This window comes from Rhipicephalus sanguineus, chromosome 4 (genome assembly GCF_013339695.2).
Source record: "Rhipicephalus sanguineus isolate Rsan-2018 chromosome 4, BIME_Rsan_1.4, whole genome shotgun sequence".
In the NCBI taxonomy this organism is placed as follows: domain Eukaryota; kingdom Metazoa; phylum Arthropoda; class Arachnida; order Ixodida; family Ixodidae; genus Rhipicephalus; species Rhipicephalus sanguineus.
In genome coordinates, this window is record NC_051179.1 from 21639700 (window position 1) to 21659936 (window position 20237).

At 49.5% G+C, this 20237-nt stretch overlaps 1 protein-coding gene across 1 annotated transcript; it reads right to left on the reverse strand.

Annotated features, from left to right (window-relative positions):
- Positions 1-459: 459 nt before the first annotated feature.
- Positions 460-19682, reverse strand: LOC119389242 (uncharacterized). The gene is made up of 8 exons (XM_037656445.2): positions 19640-19682; positions 18211-18479; positions 7792-8183; positions 6077-6244; positions 5061-5246; positions 3712-4023; positions 2079-2426; positions 460-1053 (listed from the first exon to the last, which is right to left on the reverse strand). Exons 1-8 carry the CDS (start codon positions 19680-19682, stop codon positions 480-482), a joined length of 2292 nt encoding a protein of 763 aa, XP_037512373.1. The 3' UTR covers positions 460-479.
- Positions 19683-20237: the final 555 nt, after the last annotated feature.

The following is a 20237-nucleotide window of genomic DNA, read 5'->3' on the forward strand; positions in this document are numbered from 1 at the left end:
TGTAGCACTACGAAGCACTCCCGCTGCACTCTCGTAGCACTCCCATTGAACTCCTGCAACGATCACTTCTCTTTAGCGTAGGTGGCAGTTCAGAATGCGCCAGTTCCACCACAGACGAACACCACATATGCGAAGATAGCGACGTGTAGTTACAAAACACTTCCAACCAGGAGGCCACGTCGGCGTCTCTGTGTATAGCTGTGAAACTTGAAAGTGATGTTCATAAGTTAATGATGTCGCGGCAGTCACAGTCACGTGAGTCCTAAGTCACGTGTTCAGACACGTGAACAACGTTCCTTGCTGGAAGATCATTCGCGAGCGGTGAACGGATGGGTTCTCGTAATGTCGCGCGAAGTCCGAACCACGCGAATCCCGCGTCAAGTCCTGTGACACCACACGGTAGCGACGTTCGCGACTGGAGATGTTGCACGAGCGGTGCACGACGGACACGTGCTCTCACAAGGCGGTACTACACGCCCTCACCGGCGACGTCCCGCCGTGAAGACGTGCTTCGAGCTGGGCTTCCAGCACTTGCACGAGCCGTTGACGAGGAACCAGTCGTAGTACATGCGCACGATGTAGCAGCCGACGTGATCGTAGCCGTCGCACTTGTCCTTGGACGAAGACGCCGACGTCCGGGACCTCGCCGCAGCCCTGGGACCCGCCGGCGAGACGTCGTTACGCCTCTTGACCTGTGCCTGCTGCGGCGGTCGCTGTTCCTGCTGAGATCGCTGCTTCTCCACCGACAACGTTTGCTGTTGCTGCTGCTGTTGCTGCTGCTGATCGGCGCCCACACGGCGGTGTAAGTACTGCTGGAAGGCGTGGAAGTCGCCCACCGGTGGAGGCGGCGGAGGCTGTTGAAGCATCTGCTGCGGGTGAGGATAGTAAGGAGACTGCGCCTGCAATGGAGCCCCCGGATGAGGAGCTCGGCGTCGCTGCGGAGAGGTCGTGGGGAACACGGCGTGAGGGTAGAAGATCTCGGCGACCAACAAGCTCACCCAGCGTGGGGACTCGTGGCAGAGGCCCCCGTCGACGAAGTCGCACCTGCTCGACCTGCGGGCGCGACGATTGATGTCATATGTATTGTTACAGTCATATCTGGCTTTGGGATATATGTAATCATCAACCTCTGATCTTCGCTGACCGAATAGTGTCAAGAAGAAAATTTTTAAAAAAGCGAGCTTGACTGCCCCTGTCTCCGCGGTGGACCAGTGCTTGTGCTCGTCTCCTGAGACGAAAGACTAGGGTTTGATCCCGGCCACGGCAGTCGCTTTTCAATGGAGGCGAAATGCTATAGCAGGAGCAGTTATAGAGGCCCGTGCACGGGCCTTTATATGCACGGGCCTTTATAGAGACACGTGCTATAATATTTCACCTGCCTGTTATTCAGATATTACGAGAGGATGGAGACACATAAAAGGGAAATAGAATCAAGGAAACAGGCGAAAACGAACAAAAGACCTGAAAAAATTACTTGCAAGAAAACACTGTTTAAACGAAGAATCGTTCTTAAAATATTTTTGTGAATCCAAGAATCCACTGGATACGCTTTCTTCATTAACTTCTGCTGGACTAATGACAATTATTTTCTCCTTCCCTTTTTTAGGGCTAGAACCAACGCTGATATGAATCATCATCATCAGCCTGTCTACGCCAACTGCAGGGCAAAGGCCTCTCCCATGTTCCGCCAATCAACCCGGTCCTGTGCTTTCTGCTGCCACGTTACACCTACAAACTTCTTAATCTCATCTACCCACCTAATTTTCTGTCTCCCCCTCACGCGTTTGCCATATCTTGGAATCCAGTCAGTTACCCTTAATGACCACCGGTTATCCTGCCGACGTGCTACGTGCCCGGCCCATATCCATTTCTTCTTCTTGATTTCAACTATGATATCCTTAACCCCCGTTTGTTCCCTGACCCACTCTTCTCTGATATGGACAACTAACATCAAATACTACAACGCCGTGCTGCATACCGCTGTGAGCGCGATCGATAGCAGACTAGTCGATAAGTGTGTGTCACGCGACTTGGTGAAACGCTGTACGTGTAGAACGAAAACAAAGGAGGTCACTCACATGCACTTCGTCTGCTGCACGGTCTGGGTGAGGTACCCTTCGTGCGGTATCTGTACCACGTACTTCCAGACGCCCTGGTAGTTGCGCGCGAACGTGGGCGTGACGTACTCCTCGAGCGACGGACACGGGGTGGGCGGCAGGCCCTCGACGTCGTTCTCCAGGCTCGACTGCTGCGCCGAGTCGCTAGGCTTGGACTTCTTGCGCGTGCTACTGTACACGTTGGCCAGCAGCTTGATGGGCGAGCTGTCGCTGGTCATCAGGTCAAGGACGGTCACTAGGGGACTGGTAGCCGACGCGACCGTACCCGTGGCTCCGGTCAGTGCAGAGAGCACCTGCGTCAACGGCGACCTGCGAACACCAAACGCATAGCTGACGCATTGCACAATTTTCTATACGGTGACTGCGTAATGCCCACTCCTTACTGTTTCCTCCCTCCATGCCCGCAATTGGACCTTCACCTACGTGCTCAGCAGCGCAACACTTCAGTTGCTACAGGCAGCAACGACGGTCATTAGTTCATACCCGGGCAACAATGAAATGTGGCAACGTGAACTGACGAGTGATCTCGATAAAAGATCAAATTGCCATATCAGAAACGGCTAATCACCGACCAGCCCACGATCGAGAGAGCATCAGTTATGGGAAAATGGCGCGTACAGATACGCGTGTGACCAGATCACCTTCGAGGGTCTATTTGTGTACACTAGCATTTACGCACACTCGCCGGCGCCAGGTTTTTCACGTATGATGCCGGCCCCGCCGCCGAAGCGCGCCACAACCAAAATGCAGTTATGAGGTACTCCGTAGTAGAGAACTCCCGATTAATTATGACCACCCTGGAGTTCATTACCGTTAGCCTAAAGTCTACACTAGGCTGGCGTTGTTTGCATTTCGCCCATGTGGCCTCTATGCCTCCATGTCCGGAAATCAAATTTAGCAGCTTTCTTACTTAGCAGCGCAACGTCGTATCTGCTAAGCCACCATGGCGGTTGCTCCACAACATATAGATGGCAACACACCATCAGTGTGATGACTGTCATTGACTCCCATAAAATGTAATTCAAAGCACGATAGAGCCAACTGACACAACAGAGTGGTAATTCGAGATCACTGGAAGAAGCCTTCATACTGCAGCAGAGTTAAGACAAGATGATGACTTTTGTAGCATCCCTCAAAGCACGGATACCATATGAATGAAGAATATAGTTGCGACAGAAGCACCTCTAAAAAACGCTGCCCGTCAGGTGTCTGTACTGCTGCTTTAAATAAAAAAGTATATCACTTCTAAACGACCCACGTATAAAACTCACAGGGTCCCTTACGCATTCGCCTACTCGAAGGAGAAAGCCATCTTCTTTTCCTTCTCAGTCATTGTATTGATCCTCCCCCGCTCCCCTCCGGAAGCTGCCTCCGGGATCGGCCCACTTTTGACCAAGCGACGATGTCATGTGACGTCATAGTGACGCCACGATGACGTCATAAATTTGGCTATCTGGACGTGATGATGACGTCATACGATGACATAATCGCGTCATGATGATTTTTCGCATCACTCGTGCTGACTCCGGTGGTCAATTTTCGCGTTTGATGAGGCATCTAAGTCTTTCGCCTTAAGAAATCCGAGTCGTCATACCTGTTGACTATGGGAGGAGCAGGAGTCGTGGCCGTGGCGTCCGGACTGATGGCGTTGATGATGTCAGCCGCGTAGGTGAGCATGTTGAGCAAGTTGCTCTGGGTTCCGCTTCCGCTTCCGCTGGAAGACGACGACGATGACGAACCGGAAGTGGCGGAACCGGAGGACGACGAAGAAGAAGTTGAAGACGCACCGGACGCCTGAACCTTGTCAGCTATGGCAGGCGTCCGGGCGGTCAGCAACTGCAGTATCGTCTGCAGCACGGCCGTCGACACCCTGGCTGTCGACAGGGCCGAATAAAGAGTGCACAGCCTGCGACAAAGAACATTTAAGTGTTGTTACCTGTATAAATTTATGGCGCAGGGTATTCTGCGAGAGTATAGCTAACGTTACGTGACTTTTTGTGGGTGTGCCCTGGTACTAATAACATTAAATAATGCCAAAAGTTCCAAATACCTTAGCAGCGTGGTTGATCTAGTTGACACATAGCCATAATCGATGGTTTGCGGTCTAAAGATTACACTTCATTTTTTTAATTTATGTAAATGCCATGAACAGCGCATGGCCTTGGTAATGGTACACTTTGAGGTAACGCAGTAATGCAAACCTAATAAAGAAGTGACATAGACGAAATGAAAACGTTGACAACTTTCAAACGGTACATAGACGGTCTTCCAAAGAACGCAAGCTCGAAGAAAATATATCGACATCCAAATGTACACTGCTATTCTGAGTTTATAGACGGAGAACATAGGGCTTAGGAACTGTGAATATAAAAAGAACACTGGAATTGTGCTAACCTAGCAGCACAAAAAGCATAAGGGCTGGAGTTACGTTGTTGCAAGGAGATAAATGTCTATTTTTTTTTTCAATAAAAAACATGGTTTGTTAATTTTAAATAACGACAAGGCAAGCAGAGAGCGCGCGCGAAGTAATCTTTGTATTAAAAAATAAAAATGGAGGAGTTTTTGTCTTCTATTCGTCTTTTCCCTGCACTGTACCACCATACGGTAAAGCTTACCTTCAACTAGAACAGACAAGCACTCTGTCACGTGTACCAGGTATTCTTGCAAAATCTATCATTCTCTTTCTTGTTGTTCACTTGTGGAAGACAGCAGAATTTAAGACTTAAAAAAATCTTCGAGCTGTTTTGCTGGAAGGCTGGTTTCAGGGACCCTGCCCCGTATTCTTCAAACGAACTTACGCTTCAATTATTCGTAAGGCAAAATTTCAGCCAAGCCCGACGCTGGATATATTATTAGTGAAAACAATTGTCAAGTATTGCTCACAAAAGAAAAGCTTTTGGGAATATTGTCCCACAAATATACAGCGTATAACGTAGTACTCACGTCCCGCTTCCGTGCTGACACAGTTGCCTAAACGTGGCGTTGAAGGCGCGCGCCAGGTCATGCATGGTGGTCGACTCGTACGACCTTTGACCCCGCCATTCGCGCTCCGCCTCTTGAAGCGACTGATAGGCGTTCTCGGTCTTTCGGGTGGAGTTGAAAGCCGCCAACGACCTTCGACCTCGCCGCCTGCGTCGTTCGACAAATAGCGAGCCAGAGTAAATATTACGCTCTTCAAACTTTCAAGAGCAAACATTCGTACATCGAACCTCATCAGAACATAAAACCATGGTTTTAAAAAATGCGAGAATTATTTTCCCGCAGCCTTTTCTCCTTCATTGTTAAAAATATGCCAGAGGTGCTTTTTTTTTTCTTTTCATGTGGCTAAAGGCACATAGGCATATTGTAAAGACCTCAGAAGCCCTCGGGGAAACGGAGCACTTCTGAACTGACAGGTAAGCATCTTGTATTTGCATGACAACCAAAAGCGTGCGCAGGATTCTCCAGGGCGAGGGGGAGGGGAGCTTTATCGCAGCCCCCCCCCCCCGCCCCCCATTGGTCGAGTGAGTCTAAAAGACAACATGCTCCACAATGAATGAAAATATAAAATTGAAGCGATCACGCGCCTCTCCCAATTGGCCTGCCTTTGGTCCCTGGCTTTCCGGGAGTAAAAGTGGGCAGTAAACAGTTCTTGGAATGCAACATTAGGTGCTTCGGCTGCTCTTTAAACAATGTCAGGACAGGTCCGACTGCGTAAAAGTATGGGGAAGACTCTGCGCCCCACTCAGGTGATTAGACGGGGCGGCCACACCCCATGCCCCCGCTCCTCCCGTGCGCACGCCTATGATGATAACCCAGAAGATATTTTGCATACCCGATAGTTTAGATGTGCTGCACCCAAGAACACCTTGGTAGACCTGTCAATGCATTCGGGCAGGACAGAACATTAACAGCACTTGCGCTCGTCCTGTCAATGTGGTTTTGTATAATTGCGTGCTTGTGTTTTATCTTTTTCTTGCCTGTGGTAGTATTCGAACACGTGTCCCGGTGGCACGGCGAACAGGTTTCCCGGGAACCCTGGCGGTGGCCTGCCGGCGAACCTGGCCACCTTGGGCAGGTTGGGGTCCTTGCGAAGTAGCGGCAGTGTGCCCGACAGAAACTCCAGTGTCTTCTTCTTGATGATCTCACTGCAGTGGATAGAGAAAAGAGCGCGTGACCACCATGCATGTGCAAATGGCTGTAAATGACGTGGATAGCCGTGCTCCACTTTACTAATTCGGTGCGCTAGAGTGAACGCTACAGGGCTCGTGTCAGGCAATCGGTAATGAAAGCCGGTTACTTGTCTGAGGAAAAAAAGTGCTTCGCCCAACGTGCGCTGTCTTAGTCGGCTATCTATCTATCTATCTATCCATCTATCTATCTATCTATCTATCTATCTATCTATCTATCTATCTATCTATCTATCTATCTATCTATCTATCTATCTATCTATCTATCTATCTATCTATCTATCTATCTATCTATCTGTCTGTCTGTCTGTCTGTCTGTCTGTCTGTCTGTCTGTCTGTCTATCTATCTATCTATCTATCTATCTATCTATCTATCTATCTATCTATCTATCTATCTATCTATCTATCTATATATCTATCTATCTATCTATCTATCTGTCTGTCTGTCTGTCTGTCTGTCTATCTATCTATCTATCTATCTATCTATCTATCTATCTATCTATCTATCTATCTATCTATCTATCTATCTATCTATCTATCTATCTATCTATCTATCTATCTATCTATGTATCTATCTATCTATCTATCTATCTATCTATCTATCTATCTATCTATCTATCTATCTATCTATCTATCTATCTATCTATCTATCTGTCTGTCTGTCTGTCTGTCTGTCTGTCTGTCTGTCTCCTTAAAGCATGCTTTGCCACACAAAGGGTCCTCTTGCTCAGAAGCCAGCTTTGGCAAGCGCTTCTTTGCGTGCCATACAAATTCTCGCTTTAAAGCAGGCTTTGCCACATAGAGGGCGTTCTTGCGAAAAAGCCAGCTTTGGCAAGCGCTTTTTTTTTTTTTGCTCTTTTGATGTACAGAACTGAACAGTGATTGTAGCTCCGATGCAGAGGCGTAGCCAGGGGGTGGCACACCGGGCCCGTGCTGGAGAAAGGTAATGCTGGAGTGGAAGCTCTGGCATCGCCTTACCACAAAAGTGAAACCAGCGCTTGCCCACCCTTTATCTCGGAAACATGCTCTTTTCGGGTTGTGCCCGCTTAGAAACAAAGTTGTCTTGCTCCGTTATGTGAACGCTAGGTTATTTCTCAAATGAGAGACCGTTATGAGAGACCGTTCCCGACGAAAGTAACATTCCGAGATGAGCACTGATGACTTGATCTCCAGTAAAATTTGCCAAGACTTTGAGATCTTTTGAGAAAACCAGTAACACAAGGACACACGTTGGGCAGTCCCGGGAAGGTTGCTATATAAAACTTGTATGGCATGGGAGGAAAACGCTCCTTTTTCTTCGCTGAACACTGACGTTTTATCCTCTCCCTACTAAGATGGCGGCTATGGCCGCCATTTTAGGCTGAGTACGGCTACACTCTTGAGGCATTATTTCCACTTAAATATTTTTTTCTAAAACCTACTTGTTTTGAACACATGAGCACTGCATATATGAACACACAGTTTGTAGCTATCTCTCTATACGTCGCATGTATAGCGTTACTCACAAAGGGTACGGTTCCCCCTGCGGCCTCTGACTCATGGGGTTGAGCGGGATGAAGCCCTTGTTGAGGTCTCCGCACAGGGTGTCTCGAGGCGAGAACCGGCCATACACCACGCGCTCGGGACAGTGCACGTTTGCCCTGTGGTAGGGCGGCTTGCGGACCCTCGGCGGCCGGTCCTGCGGCCTCCGGGCCTTTTGGAAGGCGTAGTAGCCCCGAGGGTGACCCGTCGTTGCATCACGACCCTCGCTACTGCTGGCGGTAGGAGACCTAACCGAAGACTTAACCGAGGAGGAGGAGGCACCGCTCGCACCACTGCCGGCTCGAGCGCACACTGCTATGAGTGCGAAGGCGAAGGCGGCGGCGAGGGGTAGCCAACCATGACGGCGTGCCAGAATCTGCGGGAGAGACGTTGAGGGAAGGGGTGGAATAGTAATTAAAATAAAACGCCCAAGAGGTTAACTAGGTTCGGGTTTGGTTAGCTATGCTGAATTGGGTGAAGGGCAAGACGGGGAAAGGAAGTAAATTGCCCGTATTCACAAAACGTTCCTACGCTACACTCTAAGAACTAAAGAGAAAGAAGGGAGAGAGAGAGAGAGAGAGAGAGGGGAAAGGGACAAAGGAAAGACAGGGAGCTAGTTCAGCACGATATCGCCAATTCGCTACCCTGTACTTGGGAAGGTAAATGTGGTATGAAAGAAGGAAAGAGGATAAGAGTCTATAAAGGCGCCACGAAGTTAGTATAACTACAGAAATGTACGTACGACGAACACACACACACAAAAAAAGAAAAACACGATCTAATGTTCGCAGCAACGTTCTGACGCAATACCTGCCTTAAGATCAGGTACCGGTAAATCACGTAGTCGGAAATATTAACAATAGTGGCTACAGCCAACGACAAGGTGTTCGGCTTGCAACCTGGACAAGTCCATACTTCCATCACTGGAAGGAGGTATACCTGGTGGTTAAGTGCAGCCTAGTTAATGTTTGTTATACTTAGTTTTATTTAGCTCACTTCAGGAGATAAGAAATGCTCGGAACACGACTTATGAGTCTGCGTCCGGTGTTATGCAACAAAACAGTCCCACACGTGGCTAACTGTGGCGTACACAGAACGACACGTACGAAACACAAATGTGCACGACGAGGGTATGCGTTAGCGCACCAGCATACGCGAGAACAATGACGCCCAGCCAGCCTCTAGCGCGGTAGAGTAAATAGCTCGATCGTCTAGCTGCGCCCTACAATGACCCTCGCGAGGCACAGCCAACCGCAGCGATAATTCCTTTGTCTCGACTCGTGTATGGCCCGCATGTGCACCAGAGGCCGCACGACACGACCCCGGATTCTTTCTCTTTCCGTTAGCCGCCGCGGCACGTCGCCGCAGTCGCTGGCGATGGATGAGGGCGAGGGTTACACCCGAAAGCAGCGGAGTGGAAAGGGAGGGGAGGTGCCATTGTCCGCGTGACCAGCTTGCGCTTTGGCTCGTGACAGCAGAGATCCTGGTGGCACAGTACTACAGAAGACACGGCCTTGCAACAAGCGATGCCATTGCTCCGTAAAATGTAACAGCTGAGTGCGTGCGTGCATGCGTACGCCTTGCGCTGTGCACGGCTCCCCGACAGCGCAGTGCCGAGAAGTATACCAACCCGATGAGCTCCTGTGCGTCACGGGTTAATGACTTCTCTCCTCTGTTCTATTTTTTTTGTTATATTTATGATCGCGTATGAGTATTGCGCAGGCCACGTGATGCTTATGGAGGATGTGCGTGTGCTGTCTGCATAGTGACAAACATTGTGTATGTTTATTCTTTTTTTTTTTTTGCATCCGACTCGTACGCGCGCAATCGTCGTCTACGGTCTGAATGGCGTAGAATGCGCAATAACTATGTAGCGTACGTGTGCGCCGTTCGTGCTCGTTTCCTGGTGTACGTCCGGATTGGAAAGCGGGGTAACGGTATACGCTGGCAACGTTCTATTTACGAAGCTCAAACTGACACTGCTGCTTGAAAAGAAGGAAATAAAAAAAAACAGGAGGTTGACGAAGCTCATTCTACTATATGGCGTTTTTCCGCTCCATGTTTTACGTCCGGCTCAAGCAAAATGCCGGGGAAAGCGCAGTGTAAACCGATCGAGTCTTTATGGAGTACTTAATTTTTACCAAATAGCGAGATAGAGAGAGAGAAAGAGATGGATAGATAGCCAGAATGACATGATGAACTGGCAGCCAGCATGCTTTCACACGCTTACCTATCAAGTGGTTAACATGGACGAAGAGGGAGAGAGAAAGAAAAATCCACTGTGCGCGCACACGCGGAGAAACGTTTGCAAGCACAAAGCATCCTACTAACATCAGAATGCCAGTGACGTAGACGTGAGCAGCAGCGCTGGTGGCGCCATCCGGTGACAGATAGTGTTAAATTATCTTTGCCACGTCGGGCCATGCGTCACTTCAAAATCGTGTTCTGTTGAGCTAGTTGGTTCATAGTCATAAGACGAGCCTAAGCATCAAACACCGAAAACACAGAACGGTATGGAACTGAGAGGAGCCTCCTTCATTTCCCTTTGTCCCAATTTTCCAATAGTTCGAGGAATATATTTCGCCATCGCTTTGCAGCCAAGCTGACACACTTCTTGGCAATACGCACTTATCATAAATTGTTGTCTGTTGATTGTCAGTAATGTTGTGTCTAACAAAGAAAAAGTTGGATGACGCTTGATCTTCGCCTTCAAGAGTAGAACGCGATAGCGATAGAGCCTCGCGCACATCTCAATTCCTCCGCAGCTGCTCACTTTGGTGATGATTTCGCAGCTGATGATGATTAAATTTGTCTGAGTGCTTTGAAAATGGGCGGGCCTTTGAAAGACCCATTCGTTGCGCAATTCACATGTTTTGACGCCAGCTAGTGCGATTCTACACTTCTGCCACGCAATATTACATGCGCCAAGGAGACTCCTTCCACTACATGACATTCATATAGTGTTTTTTTTTTCTTTTTTTTCGCTGTAGTTGGCTCTGTGGTAGAACAACTGCTTGCCACGTAGACGGCCTGGGTTCGATTCGAACCGAAGATTTTTTATTCTTTATCTTATTTGTATCTTTCTCGATTTTTCTGTCACGAACAAGATGATTTTTCGCTCACTACCAACGTCGCCGACAGATTGATTTCTGTGAAACGAGCTCTTTAACGCTATCGCGTTAAAACGTGCCCTTAAAATTCCCCTTCTTTCGTTTATCATAAACGTAAAATATATGCATTTCCTGCACTGCCTCGGAAGCGACGCTCTGCTATACTCGCCACTGCTTTTATCGCAACTGGGGGCATTCACGGCCACAACACTGCCGCCCCCGCTTCTGCGCACGCGCAGAGTTCTCGGATTGCATATGCGGTGCGTCGCAATGTAACTACTGCTGACTAGCAGTGCTCTGGGCCGACTGAGGAGCGTATGAGCTCACGTGTCCTTGCCGCCGCTGCTGGCAAATTGGGTGACAAACCACCTTCGCGGGCAGCGTCTGCCCCCAGCAACGCATAGCTCAGCCGCGCGAGCATCGCGCCCAAACTTGAGCTTGGGTTCGTTCGAACGTTGTACACTCCTCCATACGTCTTATTTCCTGGCTTACTATATTAATCATAACAGACAATAATGCCAATGAAAGTATATACCGTACACTTTTCTTGGCATTATTGTCTGTTCTCATTAATATTGTGCCTAACAAAGAAAAACAAGCCCTTAAAAGTAATCTTCTTTCCTTCATTCCTGGCTTACTGTAATTTACTCGAGTGTTGGGCAGCAAGACCACAGCTGACGCTCCGTGTTGGGAAAGTACTGCAAACTTCCTGGAATGCTTTGTACGTAAAGTCGTTATTCCGTGAAGGGTCGTGGGAAGAGAAACACTCTCTAGAACAATAGATCGCACGATCTCTCCCGTACTGAGGTGAGTCAATGAACCCGTTGTGCTGGCAGAAAGTACAAACACCAGAAACGTCTGAAAGACCGACTCATAATAAGGGACTCAAGTGGCTGCGGTATCTCCAAACTGTATAGGAACGGGCTGCACTGTGAAGTTAGCTTTTCCGCAAAGTGAAGCGGTAGCGCAGTGAAGCTTTATAATTAGGTGGCAGGTGGGAAACTTGCAGCTGATGACGTGCTTATCCGAGGGAGGACACGGTTGGCTGTGACCAGTGTTACTGTATAGGTTATACAATAACTCTAGCTGTGACGACAACGCGCATAAGCTTGGTGCCATATTGGACGCTAAGGACAAATGGTAGGAATTAGGTCTCCGAGCGATGGCCTATATGACACACCACTCTGTGAGAAAATGTAGCTCGGGGGTTACTTTGTAGAAGGACACAGGCCTTCTCCTTCAGAGTTATGTGAGGCCTGTCATAAGTCATATAAATGCGGTGTGATATCCACGTAACTCTATTATCAGGAGTTCATAAATGTGGTTCGCTTTCCTTGGTATCTTGCAATGTCTCAAGATGAATTCAGACAAGGGAAACTCAACGCAAGCTCCCTAGCTATGTTTTGGTATGCCTCAATGAAGTTCAAATCAGGGAATGTTCAGTAAACTAATTACTAATAAATAATTGCGATACTAAGTTATATTTCAAATAAAATGTCACGTATGACTAGCTACAATGAAATAACGCAGCACTACAAGCTAGGAAGACGCAAATACCCACCGCCACACAACAGATTAAATAAAAAGCAGGCAGTTGCGTGGCGGCAGCTGCAAACACACACTTACCCAAACCCAGTTATCTTTCGTCTCTGTTACCCTGATCTCTATTTGACAGACAAATGTAAGATGTGCGACGCAAGGGCAACACTGGGCCACATACTATGGGAGTGCTCGAGCTTAGACGACGAAGCACACGGAAACCATGAGGAGGCAGTATCGAACAGCAGGGTGCGCTGGGAGAAGGCTCTGCTCAACTCCGCAATCGAAGAACAACTTTGGGCCGTCCAGCGAGCCGAGGAAGCCGCCCGAGCCCAAAGGCTCGCGGCCGATGCCTAGGCCGAGGTTGAGGCCTACCCCAAGTCAAGTTCGCTGGACTTTATAAATAGTTATTTCTCTCTCTCTCTCTCTCTCTCTCTCATCTTTTGAAGAATATACTGTCCAAGGCCAGAAACAAAAGTGAACAATTTGTTCGAAGATTTTTTTAAAGCAGAACAGCGTCTTGTTGTTGATTAATTAGTCTCTTTAAATAGCGATGATCTCTTCCACGTATTACGCAATGTCTAACTTCACCCAGGACATCAGCTGCAACCATTTGCTCTATGACGTCAAACGTAAGGTTAATAGCTGAATAAATTATTTGTCATCTCATCTAGAGCGAAAATCAACTGAATCGACGATGAGCTGTACATATGCGATCGAGTTTATCGCTGGCAGCCACGTCACTGTCACGTGGTGCGCGCTTACCATTTTGCGGACGTTCCTCTAAATCCTCGATGCCTATAGACAGTCTCCTGGACGGGTGGTCGACGTCGCCAAACTAGTACGGCATCGAACGCAGATGGAATAACCGGCTCCTATGGCGGCGCTTCAATCAATCAATCTCTCGGTCACACCGTCGAAAGTGAATTCCGCAAGTTCCCTCCTGCAAGGCGTCGTGAGCTTGATCGAAAGTGGCACGCAGCACCGTTTTCACGTCAGTATTGTTGTCGCGGATGTAAAAGCACCGATTCACCACAACACACACAAGCGAAGAAAAACTCCAGACGCGGCAATCCACCACTGCCTCTTCCAAAAGTGCGGCGCAGTGTAATCACCGCTGTCTTCTTTCCACGGCGTGAACGAGGCACTCGTAATAACAGGCGCGCGGAAGGATCGATACCTTTCAATAGCCACAACACTCGTTCGGCTTTCGAATGGAAATGCTCTGATCACGAACTTCCTCACAACTCGACCGGTAACAGCATGCGCGTCGTAGGCGGCGGCGTGAGAAGTTCTCGAGTACGTAACAACGCTCGGCTATCCATGGTTCGGCTGAGGTCTCAATAATAAGCTTCCTTCGAAGGGCTTGCAGCTACAGCGCTGCTGATGTGGGGCTTTCTTTAGGAAAAACGCAGCCGTGCGGAAACGCCGACGGGCCAACTCGTCTGTGCATCCGCGATCGGGGAAACGGCGTCGTCTGCTGCCGAAACGACGGGAATCCGAGGTATCCGGAAGAAGAAGCAGACGACAACGACGCTAGGGTGGAGATGGCGGTACTGGTGGCACCATGGCACTCTCCTCTCTCTTCTTCCTCGCCTCTCTTCTTCTTCTCGCGGCCGACCGAACCGCTATGTCTACCGTGCGTTCACGAGAAGCGACGCCAAGGTCACGGTCAAGATTTTTTCCCTCGCCTGACGCCCGCCCGCACGCTCGACCCCGTACTGTAGTACGCTCGAGGCGGTGCGCCTACTGTCACTCCGCCTAGTGTCGGCCGCCGGCAGTTATGGGTCGCGGGGGTTTGCCCTGCACGGAGGAGGTCGGATGAGAAAACAATAAAGCGGCGGTCTAGAGGTTTTGTGTGCGAGAGTGTGTGCGTTGGAGAGTGTTTAGGAGGAAGGAGGACTTGATGGTTTTCGGGTTCAGATCTTCTTTATTATTAGTATTCTTCTGCGCTGGTCGGATGAGAAGAAACAAAAGCGTTGTCCTCAGGAGACCGTGCAAGAGAGAGAGATGACGTTGTGGTTCGTATGCTCGTTAGTTTGCAACGAGAAATGCAAGATTAAAAAGTACAAAGAGGAGGCGGGCAAGCAGGATCACAAAGCATGACCGCGCTCTACGAACTTTGGGGTCAAATTCGCAAGACATTTCTTGCACGTAAGGACTGCTTATTACCTCCGGCTGCTTCCTGCGATTATAATCGACTCTTCCCATGCTCCTAGCTGTGCCAACGTACCAGCGAACACCTGCAAAAGGCTGCGCGGCTGTGGCTAACGTTCCTGTCCTTCCGTCTATTCCTTATCCCTCCTGAAGTCGAGACTTCACAGGTTGTTGTGACAGTCAGAGATTGTTCTGGAAGCCTCTGCAAACCCTAGTGTTGTTAATTTTACCATCATAGGTTCATTAATACATGAGAAAATCAATGTCAAAAGCTTCGCTTTCAAATTTCCCGCCGTAATTTTCGATGGTGACGTCACGGATTTCAAGGCGTTTTTTTTGTATTTTTGCCACATTGGTTCAAAGAAATTTCCTGAAACTTGGTATGTTAATTGTCTGTGGCTCCCTCAGAAGACAGTGTACTTCATTTTTACCGATTAGGAACTAAGTAGGCCCTAGTAGACGCCGCCAAAATGTATGACGTCACGGCGGCTGCGGCGGAAACTTCCATGGGGCGTCGCCACCCGCATTTTCTTTTTGCGCGTTTTCTCGCTTACCAAGCGTATTCTCGCGGCAAACGCGCCGCTTTTGGTAGCATGAAAGAGTATCTCTTTAAGCTAATGCGCTTTAACCGAATTCTCTATAACTGTATGTTCACTGTACGACTTTTTTGGGGGGCGTTCCCCATTCGGAGCACGACAAGCCAAACGCGAGATCGAGCAAGCGAAACAGTTCCTTAGAACCAGAGATAACTCCAAAAGCAATCGTGGAACGATGCATCTTGGCTCCGTTTCATCGTGAGCCACGCATTCATGAAAAAGAAAAAAAAAAGGAGGAAAAGAGTAGCCTAGATGCGAGCACGTCTAACTTGCCGGACACACGTCATCTCGATCAGTCCGGGTCGACCTAGCTGGAGGCCGCTGTCATCCGCGGCGCGCAAAGTGAAGCACCATGCGAGGCTCGCTATAATACGTATATAGTATATACACACCTATGTTTACTTACATTCCGTCCCGCGTCCGCCTTCCATAACGAAATAAACAGCCGCAAAGGAAGGAGGCACGTTTCTGACACAAGAGGATAACAGCAGCAGAGGTTGGGGAAGACTCTGGGGGGAAAAAAAATAAAAGAACAGAAAAGCGAGAGAAAAGAAGGACACCGAGGACCAAAGACGCGATAGGAATAGAGCGAAGACGAGTCAAACCGAGGCGACTCAGAGTGCGTACAAACTGGCGTCGTTCGTTCGGTCGGTCTGTGGGTCGCGCAACTGAAGAGAGAAGGTTGAAGCGGCGGGCGCGTTGCCCGCCTGTTTCGACTGACCCGCATTGACGATGTCGACGCCGCCGCGTCGAAACAGTCCCCCTCCCCTCCCCCTTCCTCATTCCTCCTCTCCACAGATCTTTCTTCCGGTTGGGAGGAGGAACCAAGAGGAACGGCCTACCAATGCCGGAGCCTATATACATGTCTCATTAAAGCGTGCACTGTTACGGCAGAGCCTCGCCTGCGGCAGTAGTCGTAATAACCATCAGTGGCCGAACTCTCGGAAGTATTTGTATGCGTACTTATGGTCATTTAGGGGGCCGTAATCACACACAAAAAAAAGGAAGAGTCTTATGCGAGAGTTGTTCGTAAGATCGACTTTCAACCAATCCTGGGACATATATCAGCGACGAAGCCAGCCGGCATACGGCAAACAGCCCTTACGAACTCTGTAAAAACTTTGTCAGCTTCTTTTATGCGTCGTATAAAAGCGTCGTATAAAAATTCGGGAGCCCTTGACCTATAGGGAAAATGGGACTTTCTAACTGTTTGTTTCCTACATGTCGGGAATTGGACCGTCATCGATCCACGTGCTTAGCAGCGCAACACTGCAGTTGCTACAGGCGACAACTGTCCACGACAGGCGACAACACCCACAGGCGACAACATCAACGACACACGGCAAACCTCGACCCTAACAGCTCTGCCGTAAAATCTCAATATAGGACCTCATGCTTACAGCGGCTGTAGCTCTAGGCCAGGGACTGCACAAGGATGTTTCTACTGGAGTGCCCTGTGCCATTCCCCGCACCAACTACGCGTTACACTGCGCCCTTTTTCTGTTACTTGGAGAGCTTATGGCCGTCACCATTAATTTCACTGGCTTCCTTTGCTGTTGGTCGGCATGCATGGTTGCATATATAGTGACGTATCTCTCACGCCCGCACTCAGATCCCACGCATTAGACACTCACTGTATGCGGATGATATTATCATGTGGACCTGCACAGGCTCAGATGGGCAAATTTGCGATGCATTGCAAACAGCAACTGACACTGCACAGGAATACGTACAGAAAATAGGCCTTAGTTGTTCCTCCAAAAAATACGAGCTCTCAGGAACAGGAATCAGGAGCAGGAAGAAGAAGGGTGACCCCTACTAGGATGCGCACTCTGCGAGAGACATCACAGCAAACGGAAACCTTGTCCCTACTGTTCACACAATAAGGATTTTAGGAATGCTCATTCAGCATAGCGCTTATAACACAGAAGCTTTAACCAAACTACAGGCAACCGTACAAAAAACAAGAAGACTACTAAAAAGAGTGGCAACTAAAGGCAAAGGAATGAAGGAAACAGACTTATGCAAATTAATCCATGCCTTTGTAGTCAGTCGATTCATGTACTCGTTCCCATACTAAAAGGGGGATGTAGAAAAACTAAACTCCCTCATTAGACAAACGTATAAGCGTGCTCTGGGGCTTCCCAGGTACGCAAGCACGGACAAATTACTACGTCTGTGTATCCACAACACAGTGTAATGGAAGGGCACCTAACAATCCAGGAAGAAAGGCTTTCACGCACAAAGGGAGGCTTGCACATACTCAGCCGCCTCGGCCACTCGGACGCACTCAGGGGCGTAGCCAAGGGGGGGGGGGGAGGGGGGGGGGGGGGTCGGTTGGTTCAACCCCCCCCCCCCCCGAAATTTTTCAATTTTGCATGTGTATATATACACGCACACATACAAACGCACGCACGAACATACATAAAGTATGGTTGAACCCCCCCCCCCCCCGAAAAAAATTTCTGGCTACGCCCCTGGACGCACTATGATGATGATGAATCAACTTTTATTAAGCCCAACTGTGTTGGTAGTGCACGCAGGCACCAGACGGGGCGGTTCCCTAGTTTCGGGACCCGTATGTATCTAGCAGCTCCTGGCCCCTGTCCGTCAGTGCAAGCTGAGTCGGTAGGGCGGGGCTGGATAACAAGGTCTCCCATCGCTCAAGGGGTTGGGGATTGGGGGTGCTGGGGGGAAGGGAAGGAGGGGGTTTTTTTAGTTCTGTGCACTCTGTCAAGATGTGCGGCAGGGTGCCATTCTCGCTCTTGCAAAACGGACAGAGCGTGTCGTGTTCCGCAGGGTACATGCGGTTCATCAGTACAGGATGCGCAAGCGATCCCGCCTGCGCTCGACGCAGTATCGTCTGTTGTTGCCTGGTCAGTTCGGGGTGCGGCTCTGGCAGTCTGCACCTTTCCTCTCGGTACATCCGGGTAATGTCCCGAAAGCTGGTAACCGGGTGCGGTAGCTCTTCCGGCTCATGCTCGGCCCGGAGTGACATTACTCGGGCATGATAGTCGGCAATGGTGTTGCCTGCTACCTGCGAGTGAGCCGGGACCCACACGAGCTCTACGGCTCTTCCCGGAGGCTTGCACTTGGATAAAATGGCTCGGGCCGCGGATGAGATTACCCCCCTGCGGAAGCTTCCGTAGGCTGTCTTCGAGTCAGTGACCACGGTGTCCACGCTCGGCTGTGCGAGTGCGAGGGCCACGGCCGCTTCCTCGGCAACTGCGGGGTCTATTGTCTTCAGGGATGCGCTGACGATCAGCCTGTCTTTGGTTGTAACCACCACCACGCACTATTGCTCATTCAATAACGGGGTTCTCTTACCAGCAGCAACTCGTGCACACCTCACGATTAAACCTCTGTCCAAAAATATGCTGACAGGAATACATGAGGAAAGAAGAAAGGCAAGGGCAGAAAAACTCGCACAAACCTTTCAGGATCGCCCAAACGTATTGTACGTTGACGCTGCTCGAAAGGCGAGAGACCGTTCCGCCATATGCGCGGTGACCGGTCACGGGGAACCTATTACCGCAGCCACCGTTAAAACAGCCTCGTCTTTATAGGCAGAAGAAGCCGCCATCGCGCTGGCCACCCCAGTCCAGGCAACTAATTACATCTTGAGCGATTCTAAAAGGGCGCTCACGAACTTCATGATGGGCAGTGTTAGGCCGATCGCGGCCAACATTCTCAAAAATAACAAACTTTGTAATAAGATACAACTTGTATGGGTGCCAGATCAAGCGAGGAATCTGGGGAATGAGGCAGCCCACCGTGTAGCCCAAGGTTTAATCAACCGGCCGGAGGCGGATCCCCCAACCCTGGACTTGCCGCAGGATCACCACATATAACGAAATTACTGCTCATATAACGAAATTACTGCTTATTATATAGAAAATCACAAAACATATGCGGCCCCGCATACAGACCTAACAAGGGAACAGGCTACGATCTGGAGGCAAATCCAAACAGATTCTTTTCCCAGCCCTCAACGGCTCTCTAAAATATACTCGCAAGAAATTCAACCAAACTGCCGACATTACGCTACATGAAGGCTAGCCAAAATCACATTCTTTGGGAATGCGAGTGGAATCCACCTCCTAAGACAATACTGCCAGCTTCCTTCCTCGAGTCGTGGGAGTCACTCCTGTCGGCAACGGACTACCATATTCAAGTAGACGTGTTTAAATGGGCCGAAATGGTCGTGGCTAGCTACTGACCACCACCCTTCGAACCACCGCCAAGCTAACTTCAACGATCTATTTATGCCGTGAATAATGTTGTTTTTCTCTCTCTCTCATCACCCACCCCCACCCCCACCCCTTTTTTGTACATTGAATCAGCTCACGTTCGTACTGTTTACGAGCAAGTATAAGCACGAGCTCGGTGCGGCACTTTTGAACGACAAGCATCGATGGACACGTACTTACGTAGCGGCCGCCATGCATTGCCGTACGTGCGGTCGGGACCCATTGCGGAAGAGCGCCTCGTTGCTGAAGACCACCCGAGTGCGTTCAACTTCGGTCGTTGCCACGCCGATGTTACCGATAGTGCAGCGTGGCCTACAGGTCGCCCTCGGTGTTTGTGTATACGCGACCGTACGGGGATCATTGCACATCCGACAAGGAACGTGTCCAGAAGATGTTCAACCCCAGCGCTCATGTTTGCCATTCTTTCACTTCCTCAGTCGTTCCTTTTACACGTATTTCCGCACTTCAGTGCCTCGCGTTGTCCTTTTTCACCACGCGAAAGGAATAACTTCTTGCACACGCATGTGTGTGTGTTTAACGGCAGCGACGTCGTGACGTTCTCAAGGGCGCGTATGCGCTCCATGGAGCTCGAAAGGCAAGATGTGGGTGCTTTTGACTCTCTGTAATGGGCAGGAAGCGTGCACCGCCACGCTCCACTATATCTCATCTATACGAAAGAGAGAGGTGAAGCAAAACGGTAAAAGCGATCGAGAGACAACGTCAAGCAGCTAAACTTACGTCTAAAGCAGGGGAGCCAAAGGGGGCTTGGGGAAATTTT

Excerpts from the sequence above, each read along its gene's own strand:
- LOC119389242 (XM_037656445.2), bottom strand. The coding sequence starts at position 19,682 with ATGGGTCCCGACCGCACGTACGGCAATGCATGGCGGCCGCTAC. Across the intron at positions 2,427-3,711 it reads GCTCCTCCCATAGTCAACAG|GTCGCCGTTGACGCAGGTGC; the intron begins GTATGACGACTC and ends TGGTGTTCGCAG. Across the intron at positions 1,054-2,078 it reads GTGCAGCAGACGAAGTGCAT|GTCGAGCAGGTGCGACTTCG; the intron begins GTGAGTGACCTC and ends TCGCGCCCGCAG.